The sequence below is a fragment of the Alligator sinensis genome, unplaced genomic scaffold, assembly GCF_000455745.1.
Source record: "Alligator sinensis unplaced genomic scaffold, ASM45574v1 scaffold543_1, whole genome shotgun sequence".
Lineage (NCBI taxonomy): Eukaryota > Metazoa > Chordata > Crocodylia > Alligatoridae > Alligator > Alligator sinensis.
In genome coordinates this window covers 2,544,903-2,560,338 of record NW_005842055.1, presented here as the reverse complement: position 1 = coordinate 2,560,338, position 15,436 = coordinate 2,544,903, and the positions used below count along the sequence as shown (strand labels likewise).

The 15,436-nt window shown below is 41.0% G+C and overlaps 1 protein-coding gene across 1 annotated transcript in view; it reads left to right on the top strand.

The window, feature by feature from the left end:
• Window positions 1–13,607, top strand: part of ASAH2 (N-acylsphingosine amidohydrolase 2) — a 47,229-nt gene extending 33,622 nt beyond the window's left edge. Inside the window, exons 13-20 of the mRNA XM_006022943.1 lie at window positions 210–304; window positions 2,046–2,085; window positions 2,650–2,745; window positions 2,928–3,023; window positions 5,382–5,531; window positions 7,286–7,345; window positions 8,682–8,770; window positions 13,418–13,607. Of these exons, the coding sequence (XP_006023005.1) occupies window positions 210–304; window positions 2,046–2,085; window positions 2,650–2,745; window positions 2,928–3,023; window positions 5,382–5,531; window positions 7,286–7,345; window positions 8,682–8,770; window positions 13,418–13,607 (816 nt within the window). The remainder of the gene's footprint in view (window positions 1–209; window positions 305–2,045; window positions 2,086–2,649; window positions 2,746–2,927; window positions 3,024–5,381; window positions 5,532–7,285; window positions 7,346–8,681; window positions 8,771–13,417) is intronic.
• Window positions 13,608–15,436: the final 1,829 nt, after the last annotated feature.

Here is a 15,436-nt window from a genome sequence, read left to right as displayed (position 1 = left end):
CTTCCAAGGATGGTTGCATAAAGTAATGTACATGTGATATAAAGGAATAAGTATGGCAAAACATGAATAACAGCTACTATACATTTCTTTAAACTAAAATGTATTTGTATCAATATCTTTATTAATATAGAAAATGCCAAAACAGGAGAGTAGTCGAGGTTGTATATTTCATTGACTTAAAAAATATATTCCTACATTCCATTTTTTAGATGTTGCTCCCTTATCCCTGGCACCCTGAAATTGTTGATATTCAGATCATTACCATTGGGTCCGTGGCAATTCTTGCTGTTCCAGGAGAGTTTACGTATGTACTTTTTATACTCTTATTCAGAATAACAGAGCAGACTGCTTTTACATCCAACTTGTACATGTACAACTTTGTCTAGAGAAGAGAGATCAGACTGCAAATTGCCACCAAACCGATACATGGTGCTATATGCTAAAACTCCTGTTTCGGTTTAATTAGCTACTTGCTTACTTTGTTACATAGCTGCATGACTGCCATATACTTGGCAATTATGCACAGTTTGTAATTCAGCATGCAAGACTCCACATGCCCTCTGAGCCTGCTCTGGCCTGCATACAACATGTAAGTCTTGAAACTGCAGCGGGGCAAAACTCCATGACTAGTGGGCATTGGATGCTAAAGGGAACAGAGGGCCTTCCCATGCTTTAGTTCTGTAACCTAATGGTTAGCATACTCACCAAGGGCAAGCAAGAAAGTGGATGTGTGGAGCTAGGAGAAGATGAACAACTTGGAGGGTGTGTGGCTCACTGCAGTGAAGGCTGTTCTGGAAAGGAGCAACCTAAGTTCTAGTGTGAGCTGTTGCTCCCAGTGGGTTAGGATCTGCCCCACTGCTCTCTGGTCATTTTATCCAATGAATATTAAATGCAAGGGGCAGTGGGTCAGCTTGAAGAGGAGTGTTGGAGAGATGTCTGGATAATGCTTAACTTGTAGTCTACGGGTTAGAGCACTTGGCTGGGAAGCAGGGAGATGCAGGTTCAAACCAGCTCCTGGTGATGGAGACCTAGAACTCAGGTCTCCTGCTCTCTGGGCACTTGTCCTGACCGACTCAGGCATTGGGATAGATCCCTTGAGGGCCGTCCACCACCACTATCACTGTTGCAGTAAGTATGTTGGCAGTGTGAAATGGAATTTAAGTGCCAAAAACTGTGGTTACATGGCTGTGTAACTGTTAATGAGGTATGTAAAGTGCTATAAAATGCTTCCTTACATGTCAGTGCTCTTTCTAGCTGCCTATTGGTAAGATGAGGATTCCAATTTTATCTTTCCTTTTTGTAGAAAAGCAATTATCTATCTATAGCTTAGGTTAAAAGTAGCTTCCTAGAACCTGTAAACTTTTTTTTAAAGTGAACTATGTTCCATGAAAAAATGTACTTTCATTGAAATCATCGTAAGAGGGAACAGGTTAATTTTGGGAAGATTGTTGAAGGGAGAGAATCAGGCTGAATCATTTGGACATTCCTGTTTTGATGGTGTTTCAATAAGATCAAACATTTTGTTTTGACTTTTACATTATAATACAATACAGTGAGATGTTGGATTGGGGGGGGGGGGCAGGAAAGTTAGAGACCCATGGGAAATGTGAAAAATCAGGACTACAGGAGAAAATGTGAGGGGGTTAACACAGGGTAGGGATAGGGAGTGAGAGGGATGCATATCTGAACTATCAGTAGGTATTTTGATTCAATGGAGTAATTAAAGGGACTCTAGACCTCATTCAGGCCCTATAAAGCATTGCAACTGGCTGGTAATATATTACAAAATAACTTTTCTTTTATGTGCTGTTAGTGATTTATAAATGCCAAACAGTTGCAGAGTTAAGGCTTCTTTGTTCAGTATTCAGATAATTCAGGGGAAATTCAGCTGAATCTTTCAGGCTGAAAGAACCTTGGGCGCACCACACTGCATGCTCTTCTGAGGCTTGTCTATCACTGATTACAACCTGCTCTACATTTCAGTCCATTGCACTTTCTCCGCCTTATATTATTTTACATGTTTGACATTATTTTCATCTTCACAGAACGATGTCTGGGCGTAGACTGAGAGAAGCTGTTAAAAGTGTAAGTTACTGACTAAAAACTGAAAGAAACGGGCTTCCAAGAGTTTATGCATTTTTCTTCAGCCTGACATCTGTCTCCAATTTGCATTGTTCTTTTTCCCCTCATATTCTGAAGATATTAGTTTTTCAACCAGAGGTTTTAAAACAACACATATACACAAATGGAAACACTAGATTGTACTATGTAAATTAATGTCCTGGCCTAAGGAGATTTGTCATTTTCTGCCCTGAGGACAGGATTCAATATCTGCAGCATAGTGACACATGAAAAAAATCAGAAACTATAACTCAACTATAACAACAGTGATGTAAATCTACCATTTACATCACTGACATTTTTGTTTAGTGACCAAAAACATATTAATAACCCTTTCTTAATCCTAACTATCACCATATATGCATATTAAGATAATCATTAAGATTGTCTCAGAGTTTGTCATTTATTTCCATGGCTCTTTTAAAAAGATTTAGGTATTTGACTTTCGAATACATGATTTTTATAATAGTATGTTTTATCTTTATTAAAGGAATTCTATATTTATAATAATTTTCTTTTGTTTTAAAGGAATTTGAATCCCAAGGGACACATGGAATGAATGTTATAATTGCAGGCTTGTGTAATATTTATACCCATTATATTGCAACCTATGAAGAATATCAGGTATATAAATTGCTATAAGAAAAAAAGGCATTCAAAATATGTTTTACTGTGTACTCTTCTGGGTGTTCTGATCATTCATGTAAGATTATGTGCATGCAGAACGATTATTCTTTTTCACAAAAAATAGCAGCAGCAACAAGATCTATACCAGAAATGAAGTGATCTTCTCTCCTATTTTGTAGGTTCAACGATACGAGGCAGCATCCACCATTTATGGGCCACACACACTATCTGCTTATATTCAGCTGTTCAGAAGGCTGGCAAGGGCTATAGCTAAGGTAATCAAAGTTTTCTGTATACTGCCTGCTGCTATGACGTTTTGAAATCAATATGTGCTCATATCTACAGGTTTCCCTCACTTTATGTGGGTTCTGTACTTGCAAATTAGCTCTTATGCGATGACCCTTTTTATACCAAAAATTCATTATATGCAAGGTAAATTCGCTCTTATGCAATCGGTGTAGTGGAAGCCTGAAGTCAGGTGTTTTGTGTGGTGCATTGTGGGAGTGACATGCATCAAAACATAGTCTCCTGTGTGGATCTGTGCTCCTCACTTGTTGTCTGCGACACGTGTTTCTGTAGTTGCCATCCCCATTATGGTAACATTCACTACCACCTTGTGCTCATATGTACTGTCTGCTGATAGTGAGTACCGAAACTGTCTTGTAAAAGTGGTAGAAATGGGTCTGGGGGTCAGTACAGTCGAGGTCTTGGAATGTATTCCTATTTGTTACATTGTAATGTGAGTTCCCATTGTGCAAATTCAAATGATGCGCCGTTTTCCAGGAACACATGTACAGTATAAAGTGAGGGAAACCTGTATATATTGCCTTGCAAATAGGCTTTACATGATATTTACCTTCCTATACTTTAAATAAGATGGCCCTGATTCTCTCTTCTTATCTACCATATCTTGGTAGGTAAGATCCAAGATACCCAAAACCAAGATAACTTCATATTTAAGACAACGTCCCCAATCATTAGATCCTATATATGGAAATTTATGAATTTGTTTTAATTTTCCAGGTATAGAATCTAATTGTTGAAGGAGCATGTTAAATTCTTCCCCTACACTGCTATACTAGGGAAAGCGGTGACAGGGGGTTATGTCTCTGGGAGGCGCAAGTGGCCAATTTGCCCTTTGCCTCCCCCCACTTTTCACTGCAGCCTGTCCTCCCCGCTACATTGCCTTTCCCACTGCTACTTTCCCCCTGCAGACTCTGCCCCCTACTTGTTCCTCACAGCCTCTGCTTCTTTCCCCACTCCTCCCTGTCCACTGACTCTGCCCCACTTCCCCCCACTACCATGGTCAGATGAGCTTTAGCTCCATTCCATCCTGAGGCATGGAGCACACAGGAATGTGGTCTCTGCCTGGCCACGCAGCAGCTTCCTTGGGCCAGAATTGCACCACTGACTGGCTGGGCAGGGGATGGAGCTTCCATGTGCTTTGTGCCCGGGGTAGGAACGGAGCTAGAGCTGGAGCTGTGCCTGACAGTAAGTGGGGGTGAGGGGGCAGAAACTGTAGGGGAAGATGGGGGTGGGCAGAGGCTTCAGAGAGTAGGCATAGAGTGGGCAGACAGCTGCTGTGGCTCTGACACTGGTTCCAGGCAGGCTCAGAGCTGGAGTTAGAGCCACAGCAGCCACCTGCCCCCTGTCTGCCTTGCACTCAAATCCAAGATGAGGGGCTTTATTCCCCATACTGGATGAGGAAAGAAATCTCATCTTGGATTTGAGTAAGTATAGTAGCTGCTTTACACTGCTCTAACTGCAAAACTAGCAGAAATCTGGTTAGCAACCAGTACCCTGGGAATTCCCATTTAATGAAAAGAATTTCCAGGTGGTAGAAAGCTGGCATTATACTTGTCACCCTGTTAAAGGAGTCACAGTGGTGTGGGTCTGTCCTTTGATAGTTCTGGGCTGTTAAAATTATTGGCTGAATGCTGTTCAGGGTTGGATGTGGATTAGATCAGTTTTCAGGTTGTTAGAACTTTTTCCTTCATGGGATACGAAACTAGTAAAGCTTGTATATATCTAAACTTAAAATTATTCTCAAAATTTTTTACCAAAATGTGTGAGAGAAGGGACACTTTTCCCAGTAAGCCCAGATCCTTAGGGTCTGTACAGTTCCTGGAATCATGAAATGTTAATGTTTTAAAATAGAAATATCTTGAGGATCAAGACCTCAACCCTGAGAAGTTTTAGGATGTGCAAAAATCTAAAAAATGCTTCATTCTCTGTCACATATTTTGAATCAGGATCCTGTGGTGTGTAAATTCAAACATGAAAGAGTTGCATGCTTGTACATAAGTATCATACTGTTAAGGTCATAAACATTCTAGGATTTAAGATGTTAAGAGATGTGACAGTGGTTATAGCTGATGTTATAGGTAGACTATATCCCAGAATGAAGTAGTACTGAATGTAGCATAACAACAAGGACCCTTCACTGTACGTTTTGGTGAACGTATTACAAGTTGACATTCAAACCAATTATTGTTATATTTTATTAAATGGCATGTTTGGCTTCTTGAATTTTTGGAAAATAGGACAGCATCAGCATACAATTGGTCATGTTTGTACTGTAGTGGTACTGTCAAAGTAAATTTCTCCATGTTACACGCACATTCTTTTTTCAGCATGAAGTTCAGGATTTACCCAAAGGTCCAGAGCCACCATTTTTTAATGTAACCAACTTGACATTGTTACCCACTGTTTTACCTGATGTAGCACCACTGAATAAAACATTTGGAGATGTATTACAGGAAGTAAAACAACATTACCGAGTGGTAAGAATATCTGTGTAATGTGATTTATTAACTAGCCTTTTGATGCACTTGTCAATTTTTAATCATATTGCTAACTAGTGTGAGATTTCCAAATAGGCATTGTGCTTGGTTTTACACCATTTCAGTGTAAATCCAAGACACCATTGATTTTAATGGACTTAGGTTACAAGAGTAACATCTGATCTATGGTATCAAGACTAAGTAGTTATGAAGTTTGATTATAACAGCAACCTAACTTTCCTATATATGTGTTGGGGAAAAAATCTGAAATTAAATTTATTTTTAGTTTTATTGAGCTCTTGTTTAAACAAATGAGAGCTGAGAAATGTTCAGGCACCGATATAGCTCTCATATGTTTGAAAAAACTGGTTTTAAATCCAAAGAAATTTTCTTCCTTACTTTTTATTGCAGTAAAGCAAAAATTCCCTTTGAAAAAGCAAATGAATGAACTACTGTGAAAAGTACATGCTTTTCAGAGATGGATAACTGTATAAGTGGTTTTCTATAAACATAATTTGTCCTTTGGTTAGAAAAAGAACAAGATAAAGACAGCCTATCCTTCATTAAAATATTTTAAATGGAATTTGGTTAGAATTGATGAATAAAAAGTAAAGAACACTTGACATCTCTCTTTGAAGAAGAATCCCCTTGGTATTTCTATATTTAAAAAGGTTAAATGGTAAATGTTGTGTTACAGTTTCTTTACAAGTAAACCCTAAGTTGCTACCGAATAGGAATAAGATACTTATCTTCAGCAGTTAACAGCATCATGCTGTAAGGCCATGTCTATTCTGCTTCTGTGGCAAACGCAGCGGAACAACTGTGAAGCATACCTACCCACACACCTCCCATTCAGCACATGCCAAATCTTAGAAATGAGCAATGAGCCGTCTTCAAAGGACCCTGAGCATATACCAGTAGAAACACGAGGCAGACTACGTGCACTCACGGTCATGCAAAGGAGGCTAGAATAGATTGTCTCATTTCAAGGCTTTAGCATACATGAAATAGAATTGAGTGTCCATGGTGGGCTTCTCTGAGCTCCTGGGCATGCATAGGCAGAGTAAACATGCTCTTAATGTGACAGTGAGAATTCAGGGGTCAGGCTGCAGTCAGGAGAGTGAGATGTTATGGCTCTATAGAGAGGGAAAGTTCCCTCTACAGAGAGGGAAAGCGGGTGTATCTACATGTGCAGTTTACTGGAGAGTAGACTAATTAGCTCTTTAGTAAAGTGTCTCAGTCTACACATGCACTGGCATTAGGGTGCAATAAACTAATTAAATCCACCATAAAATAGTACTGTCAGGGACAGCACTATCTTATGCCAGAGTTATTAAGTGTGACCAAACACATGTGTAGATGATGAGCACCAGGCGCAAATTGTGCCCAGTCAGCTCAGCCAGCCTAGGACCAAACCCCTGGCTCCTGCCAGCCCCTCTGCCACCTGACACTACCATCTGAAGCCTAGGGCTGATCCTACATGCTTCCTGCCAGCCTGGGCCTGCTCCACCTCAGCTCAAATTGCTGCTGTCCTGGGTGCACATGTAGATGCTGAGCCTGGAAGCAGTGTACTCTGGCTCAAATGGCTCTAGAGTTCATTGTGTTGCATTAATTGCATGTGACATGCACACAGTATAAGCTTCAATCCCATAGCAACAAGAAGGATGATGCGGTAATATCAGTGAGGATGTCTTAAAAATATTGTTGATATGTAACATTGAACCAGTTACAAAAATATTCTGATATTTTCTCAGGGAGAAGTTGTTGAAGTAACTTTTGTAAGTGCAAATCCCAGAAATTGGGCAGATGATATGGTAAGTAATATTAAGTGGTGTCAGATTTTTGTTTATCTTTTCTTCTTCAGAGTAGTTAGTGCTTAGTAATTGCTGTTGCTTTTGTGCATCAATCTTCTTGGGTGAAGTTTTTAAAAAGAGAATAAAACAAAAGAACATAGAGGTAGGAAGGGTGGGAGGAAGCAAATTTCCCCTCAATCTTCCCTTATCTGGACTAAATAATCCTGGCTGCAGCCTTTCATGTCATGTTGCCCAGGGCTTTCAGAATTCTTGTTGCTTTTCTCTGGACTCTTTCTAATTTGGAGGCAGAGCCCAAAACTGGATGCAGTACTTCAGGTGAGGCCTCACTGGTGCTGAATAGAGTGGAATATTCACTCCCTTTGATTTGCAAGTGATGCTTTTATGCAAGTGACACACAGTATGTCATTATTTCTTTTTTGCAACAAGAGCACGCTGTTGTCCCTTATTCAGCTCATGGTTCTCTTCCAGGTTCTCTTCCTGCAGTACTAAAGCCTAGCAAGTCCTTCCCCAGTCTGAATTTCTGCTTTTCTCAATCTGAAAAAGTCTCATTTAATTTTTAGTGTATTTATTCTTATTATCCTCTGTTTCATATTTTTCAAGATCACTCCTCGACCTATTTGTTTCCAATTCAGGACACAGTGCCAGAGGGTGTAAGGCACCTTATTATGGCTCAAGACCCTGGAACTTTAGCTAAAGGGTGTCAGTATGATAATCTTCAAATACTAAATTGATGACATAAGCAAGGAGTGACCACCTTGAGGCATGCATGCCACAAGTGGCACCAGCAGCCTGCGAGTGTGGCACGTGGCAGACTGGGGAGGGAGCAAGGAGCAGGCAGTACAGAAGCAGATAGGGCAGGGAGAGGAAAACAGATCAGCAGATTGGGCAGGGGAAGTGGATTGGAATGGCACTCAGTGGAATATGGGACTTAATTTGTGACACGTCTAGCAAAAAGTTTGGCCCCCTCTGATATAAACAATCCAGACATTTTTCTTAATACTCTGGTACAACTGAATGAAAGTCAGAGCTTTCATTCTGAAATTCAAAGTAATTTCAATCTGTATAGTTTTTTACTACAAAGGCAAACATTATTAAAAATGGAGAATTATCCTATCAGCAGTCTTTGATGGAAATTGATGATGATTGACTTAATTTTTTTGCAGTTTTTCACAAGTAGTTTGCTTTATATATCCTGCATTATATGTTAAGCTTAGTGTTGTGCTTTATCAGTTAAAAATGAATAAGTATCACCTGTTTATCAGTTTAAACTTAGGCTCTGGAAGGCTCATTCTTCTGGCCATTCTGTATATGACTGGTGCTATTCATTTTATTCCAGACTGATCACACCTTCCTTACAGTAGAGAAATATGAGAATGTTTCTAGAAGCTGGCGTGTAGTACATAATGATGCCTCCTGGGAAACCAGGTGAGTAACTCCCACAGGACTATTTCACAAATTCCCCTGAGTATTTTCAATTCAATGATCTCATTAATTAAAACCCAAGGGACCAGGTTCAAGCACTATTTGGATTTTCCTCAAACTGGTCTATGCTAACACTGCAAAAACAATATTTTTATGCATAACTTTGCATTAGGCCTGATTTTTGGTACAGCCTCAGTGTGTAGATTGTTCCTACCTACATTGGGCTTTCTCTAGGGACACCTGATTATGTCTTTAAAATACCCAGACTCTAGCCCCAAGTTCCTGTCCTTGAACATCAGCAGCCTTTACTTTAGGCTTGAAGGAAGCAGAATCAGATAAAAATGTTCTGGCTTCATATCTGAATTTACCTCAAGCACAGAATCAGGAAGATATATGATATTGGTTCAAGTTAAAAGTCTAGAGCCTTAATTCTCAGCACTGTACCTGGGATAGAAGGGGTGGGAGCAGCGCTTTTGTACCTCCCACATTCTGGGGCTCTCTCTCCCCCCACACTTGTCTTTTGTAGTGTAATTTCTAGTTTGTTTTAAGGAAAATTCTTGTGTGTGCTAGGCTGAGTGAACCCATTTTTATTAACTGTATACTAGCTAATTGCCCATCAAGAATGACAGATTTCAGGGAGTGTTTACATGCCCCCTGCTCTTCTCCCCCCTCCATCCTTCAGGTCCGGCCATGTAAAGGCTCCTTCTGCTGCCACCTCCTCCAGTCTCTGGTGCAAGGGCTCCCACCCTCTGCCCACCTCTGCCTCACAGCAGGGCTTCCCCCACACCTCCCCTACCATCCCCGCTCCCCTCCGTCCCTCCCTGCCAGCTGTAGTTGTAGCCGGGCAGTGGGGAGGCACTGCCACTATGACCCCCCACTTCCCCTCCCCACTTCCCTCTTTTCCTTCCTTCTCTGCTGCCTGGCCCCAACAACAGCTGCCACCATGACCCTCCCTTTGCCTCCCTCCCTCCCCATCACCTCCCGTCCCCTGCTGGCTGTTGTCAGGGCCCCTTTTCTGCTCCCCTCCCTCCCGCCCTGCTGCCTGGCCATGACAACAACCACCACTGTGTCCCCCCCTCCCTGCCAGCTGTTCTGAGGGGCATCGGGGATGGGGGGCACTGCCACTGTGATTCCCCCCCCCCAGGCAAGGAGGCATGGGGAAGTCCCACTGCTTGGGTGGCTGGGGCATGTTTGCCGCCACCTCAAACTTCCCCAGCAGTGGCTCAAACTTGGGCCCACACAGCCTGGGCCCATGCAGGCAATTGCCACCCTCCCTCTCAGTGGTCCATGCACAGTTGGTCAAAAGCATTATGGACAGACAGACACACAGACTAAGCCCTTTATTATATTATAATTTTTTATTACATTTTTAGCAGTGTGTATTAACATATGGCAATCCTGTGGAGAGAGTAATTATTAAAAGAAACTTACCTGATATAGCACAGAGGGGTTAGTGTCAGATCCAGGAGAAGAATCCACAGATCCTGATCTACAATCCTGTTCCCCACCCTTTGAGCAATACAACCTAATAGTATGACAATAAGAATGGCACAAAATGTTTCCACCAATACTTTTTTTTTTTTTAGGGGAAGCTTTTAAATGGCTTTGCTTTTTTATTTGAATGGCTTTGCTCTTTGATTTTAAGATTAGAAATGAAGGAGAGGGAGAGGGGAAGGAACTGGAAAAGCAACGTGTGGTAAAACTACCAATGTTAACAAAAAGAAATACAACAGTAAACAAAGATAATGTGTCTTTCAGAATTGTAATTCACAGAGTTAAAGTCAGGTTACATACAAAGAATATAAAGGGATGTTTTCTCCAATGACTGTGTAAAGCAGTTATTGTTTCATTTGAATAAAAACGGATAACTATCACCATTTCCTGCACATCAGTAAAAAAAATAGACTTGAAAATGTCCATCTGAGGATCACTAAGACTTTGGAGATATTCCAGTAAGAACACATTACATTACGAAATGAAAGTCACAATGTTCCCAATACAGCGCTTGCATCAGTTGCGTTTACTTTTTTGAATTTACAATGATTCTTTTTTGGTAGTGCATAATTCTCTCTGCCCAAGTGCAACCAATTGCTTTCTGAATCTATTCTGGTAACCAAGGGACATCAACATACTTCTCTAATATCTTCTAAGATAGTTTCTGGCACAATTTAACCAAACTAACATTGGAATCTTAGAAGGTAGACAGCATCATATCAGAGATTGTGAAATACAAAGTGATGTGTTTCTCTTTTGCTGTTCAGGCTTTTCCAGTGTTTCTAAGTATTGGGGGGGAGGCGTTGGTAGTTACTATTTTACATAGTTATAGTGTGTCAGGATTCTCCTTTCTCTGAAGTTTTCTTCTAGTATAATCTATTCTCATAAAGGTAATAGGTTTTATTTATTTATTTCAAAGAAGCCAGATTCTGTACAACCGTTGTTATCCCCATGTATATTTAAGGGAAGCATTTACCCAGATGGATCTCAAAATACATCAAAATAATAGCCACATTTAATTAAATTTGTTGACATTGTGCACACATCTCTGACACCCACACACAGTTTAGTGGATAAAAGCCCTTTTGAGATTTGTGAGGTGATGAGTGCAGGTGGTATTGGAGGGCTTGGTTATATATTACAACTTTCTGGGTGTGTTCTCCAATCTCTCAGTCTTAATTCTCAAAGGGAATTTACAAAACACCTTTCATAGATAAGCCCATAAACTTCACTTCATAAATCTTCATTAATTGAGTTTGCTCCGAAGCATGCTAATTAGCATGTGTCGAAACAGATGTCCATCATGTATATAGGTGCCCATGAAAGACAGCAGCCCTAGACTATCTCAAGGCTCAGTGATCCAGGCACTTCCTTGGGTTGGGAGAGACCAAAATCTAAATTCCTGTTCCAAACCACATATATTGGTCTTTTAAGCTTGGTGTCAGATACCCTAAGTGTGTGTCATAACTATTACTGATCAGGACACTTGGCAGTGGTTATGGCTTTCTCTCTGACCAGAATTTTTGTCCTAGACCTGAGGAGGCTTCCTGATAACATTTTCATCTGAACTAGTATACTTGCATGCTTTTTAAAACTATTTCTTTTCCCCATAGGACATGTTTTCCTCTTGAGATTTGAGTGGGTCTGTAGTAGGAAGTTTGTAGTGCTGAGCTGTATATTCTGTATAGTTAAATAGCATCAGGCTTCAGTATGTTAATCTAGATTCCTTCTGTTTCCCAAATACATTTTCAGCAGTTGCACAGTGTGAAGGAAGGTTGTGGCTATGCTACAGAACTGATTCAGAAAATTTGGGTTGACCAGATCTGTTACAGGTTTAAAGTTATTTAATTTTTAAGTGCATCAGGTTCCCCTTCCATTAAATGAGAAGATATTTTACTATCTCACAAAGAAGTGGAGGATAAATTGATTAATATTATAATCATCATTATGCTGTGTAGTACTTAGACAATAAAGTTATTGGGATCACATAATTATCTGCTAAAATACTTCTATAGGCAACAGATATATCACGTTTTAGTGTGTAGTTTTATCAGATATATTCCAGTGCTGTTCACTGGGCAGTGGGGTCCCGCAGGGCTCGGTCCTCGGGCTCGCCCTGTTCAACATCTTCATCAGTGATTTGGATGAGGGCGTGCAAAGCACCCTGTTCAAATTTGCTGATGATACCAAGATGTGGGGGGATGTGGGCACAATAGAAGGGAGCAACAGGCTACAGTCGGACCTTGACAGGTTACAAGGATGGGCGAAGGAGAACAGGATGGGGTTCAACACAGACAAGTGCAAGGTGATGCACCTGGGGAGGAACAACCGGCACCATACCTATAGGCTGGGGAACTCCCCTCTTGTCAGCACGGAGGTGGAAAAGGATCTTGGAGTCATTATTGACTCCAAGATGAACATGGCTCGGCAGTGTGGGGAGGCGGCTAGGAAGGCCAACTGTACCTTGTCGTGCATCCACAGATGCATTTCAAGCAGGACCAAGGAGGTGATCCTCCCCCTCTATGCGGCACTGGTCAGGCCGCAGCTGGAGTACTGCATCCAGTTCTGGGAGCCGCACTTTAAGAGGGATGTGGACAGCATCGAGAGGGTCCAGAGGAGGGCCACTCGCATGATCAAGGGACAGCAGGGCAGGTCCTATGAGGAAAGGTTACGGGACCTGAACCTGTTCAGCCTCCAGAAGAGAAGGCTATGGGGGGATCTTGTGGGGTCAGGGTGGCTAGGGTCTGGAACCAGCTTCCAAGTGAGGTGGTGCAGGCTCCCACCCTGGGGGTTTTTAAGAGGAGGTTAGATGACCATCTTGCTGGGGTCGTTTGACCCCCAGTACTCTTTCCTGCCATGGCAGGGTGTCGGACTAGATGATCTGCCCAGGTCCCTTCCGACCCTAGAAACTATGAAACTATGAAACTATTTTTGCTACTTCTATTTTGTTAATAATACAAAGAGATATTAAGTCATGACAAAAATAAAAGTGATTCTTTTAATTGCTGGATTGTTTAACATGAGTGGGGAAGCATTTTTTTCACAATGATTTGACTTTTAGATCTGTCTGTTTCAGCCCATTAGAAAAGTTGGATTATTAGAACTCATTAATGTACACTGCATTTTTTTGATTAGTTACTGTTTTCTTACCATTAGGTTTTACTGGTCCAAAGGATTACGTGGTCACAGCAATGCTACAATAGAATGGCATATCCCAAATACTACTGAACCAGGTATCTATCAAATACAATACTTTGGGTACCGTAAGGTAAAACCACCTTTGAAGCCAAGTGTGTTTTATCCATTCAAAGGCACATCTTCAGCATTTGAAATAATAAAATTGTAGTTGCCCTCTTGTCAAAAAAAGTCGCTTTCTTTAAAGAATGTAAACAATTCAGATGTTATGCACATCCATAATTAGAAGTTGTTCTTCCAGTGTATATAAAGTATATGTATTGGTTGTTGGCACTGTTTTGGAGTGGGGACTGTTTTAACATATTCGCTTTGAGAACAGGCTGCTTCCAACCTGAGCCATGCTGCTAGAGTTGGAATCATTGCTCACCTTTGCAGCCTTTCCACCACTTCTCCCACTACATGGGCAGACCCCTCAACCACAAAAACTTTTCCAAAATCCTCTGGCACTGTGAGTTGGGTAAAACGGCTCTGCAGGCCATAGGTTGCTGACTGCTGAGATATATATGTAATTTAGAGTTGTCCTTAGATTATTGTATAATGCATACTCCAGTTTGTGCTTGTTAATGTTTTGACTATTTTAGTCTTCAATCATCTTTGACTGATTTAATGTATTTTTGTTGTGGTTGCTCATGTCTGTCCTCTTCTCATACTAGTCGACTCTCATTCCAATAAATAATTGAGTGGTTTTCATAAAAGTCATCAATTTCAGTTGCATTTTTATTCTTTATCAAATATTTTGTCTCTCCAAAAGAGCTGTTTTTAAGGGGAGTTATTCTGGACCATCTAGTCCACTGAATAAAGTATGGAGGATTGTCAAAACTCACAGTGCATCAAAATAAATTATATAAATGATATGTGCAAGTATGCATCAAGAACAAATCTCAAAATTTATTTTCAGGGGCGATACTGAGGTAAATATTATCTAATTCTTCATTAGTGAGATTTAGAGATTATTCTTTTAAACTATTCTGTACCAAATTAAAGCCATTCTAAGCCACAAATAGATCCATAAAACTTAATTAAAGTGCTTGGGGAAAAGCCATTGTAAACTAGAAATGAATCAGAGCCATAGGTTTCCATAATTTAGTAACCCTGAACATCACTGATGTGCTACACAATGTGGGAGAAAGCTTGGAAGTTCTTAAAAATGAATAGTGAAGACTGGCAGTGCTGGCAAAGCAAAGATGACAGTCAATGACAATGTAGGATGGCTAATATAATAGGTGGAATTGGGTTATATTTGTAGGAATCTAAGGATAGCAAGAAACCTATAATTTTATATGCTTAAGATGTGAAATTTAGGGGTAGGATTTACAATCAAGTCAACAAGCATGGACATTTTAGAAAGAGCCTTTTGGATGGATTTCAGACACATTCAGTTTAAGTGCCTAGCAAAAGATCCTCAAAGAGATGTTAGCCAAATAAGATGCATGAATGGGTGGAGGTTAGCATTTTGTTTACCCTCACAATGTGCTAATGACACTTGAAACATAAGCGTCCATGAGTTAATGAGGGAAAATTGTTGCTAAGTGCTCTCCAAGCATCTCAAATTTACTCCATTTCTGGCAACTGTTAGCTCTTGGTTGTGCTACCCAAGTCATCATGCTGCAGTAATGGCAGTCTGTTCCCATGGAGATAAGGTGAACAATTTTGGGTCCTCCAGCATCCCAGGATGCACTGCTCTCAGCCCCCCACTGACACTCTGCAGACAATGTACCCTCTCTCCTGAGCTCTACTGCCAAGGGAATGGCAGTATTTGGAAGCAGGTGGGGCCCCTCCAGTGCTGGAAAGAGGGTTGCCATGGTGAGAGCATGAAGCAAGAATTGGGGCATGGAGACTGGCTTCCCTCCTCAGGGTCCTCTGCATTCTGGACATTCCTGTCCTGGGGTGGAAGATGGTGGGAGAGGGATGAACTGTGGAAAGCCCTCTATCCACCCCTGCCAAACAGATCCCAATCCCCCCAGCCTTTCACCCAGACCC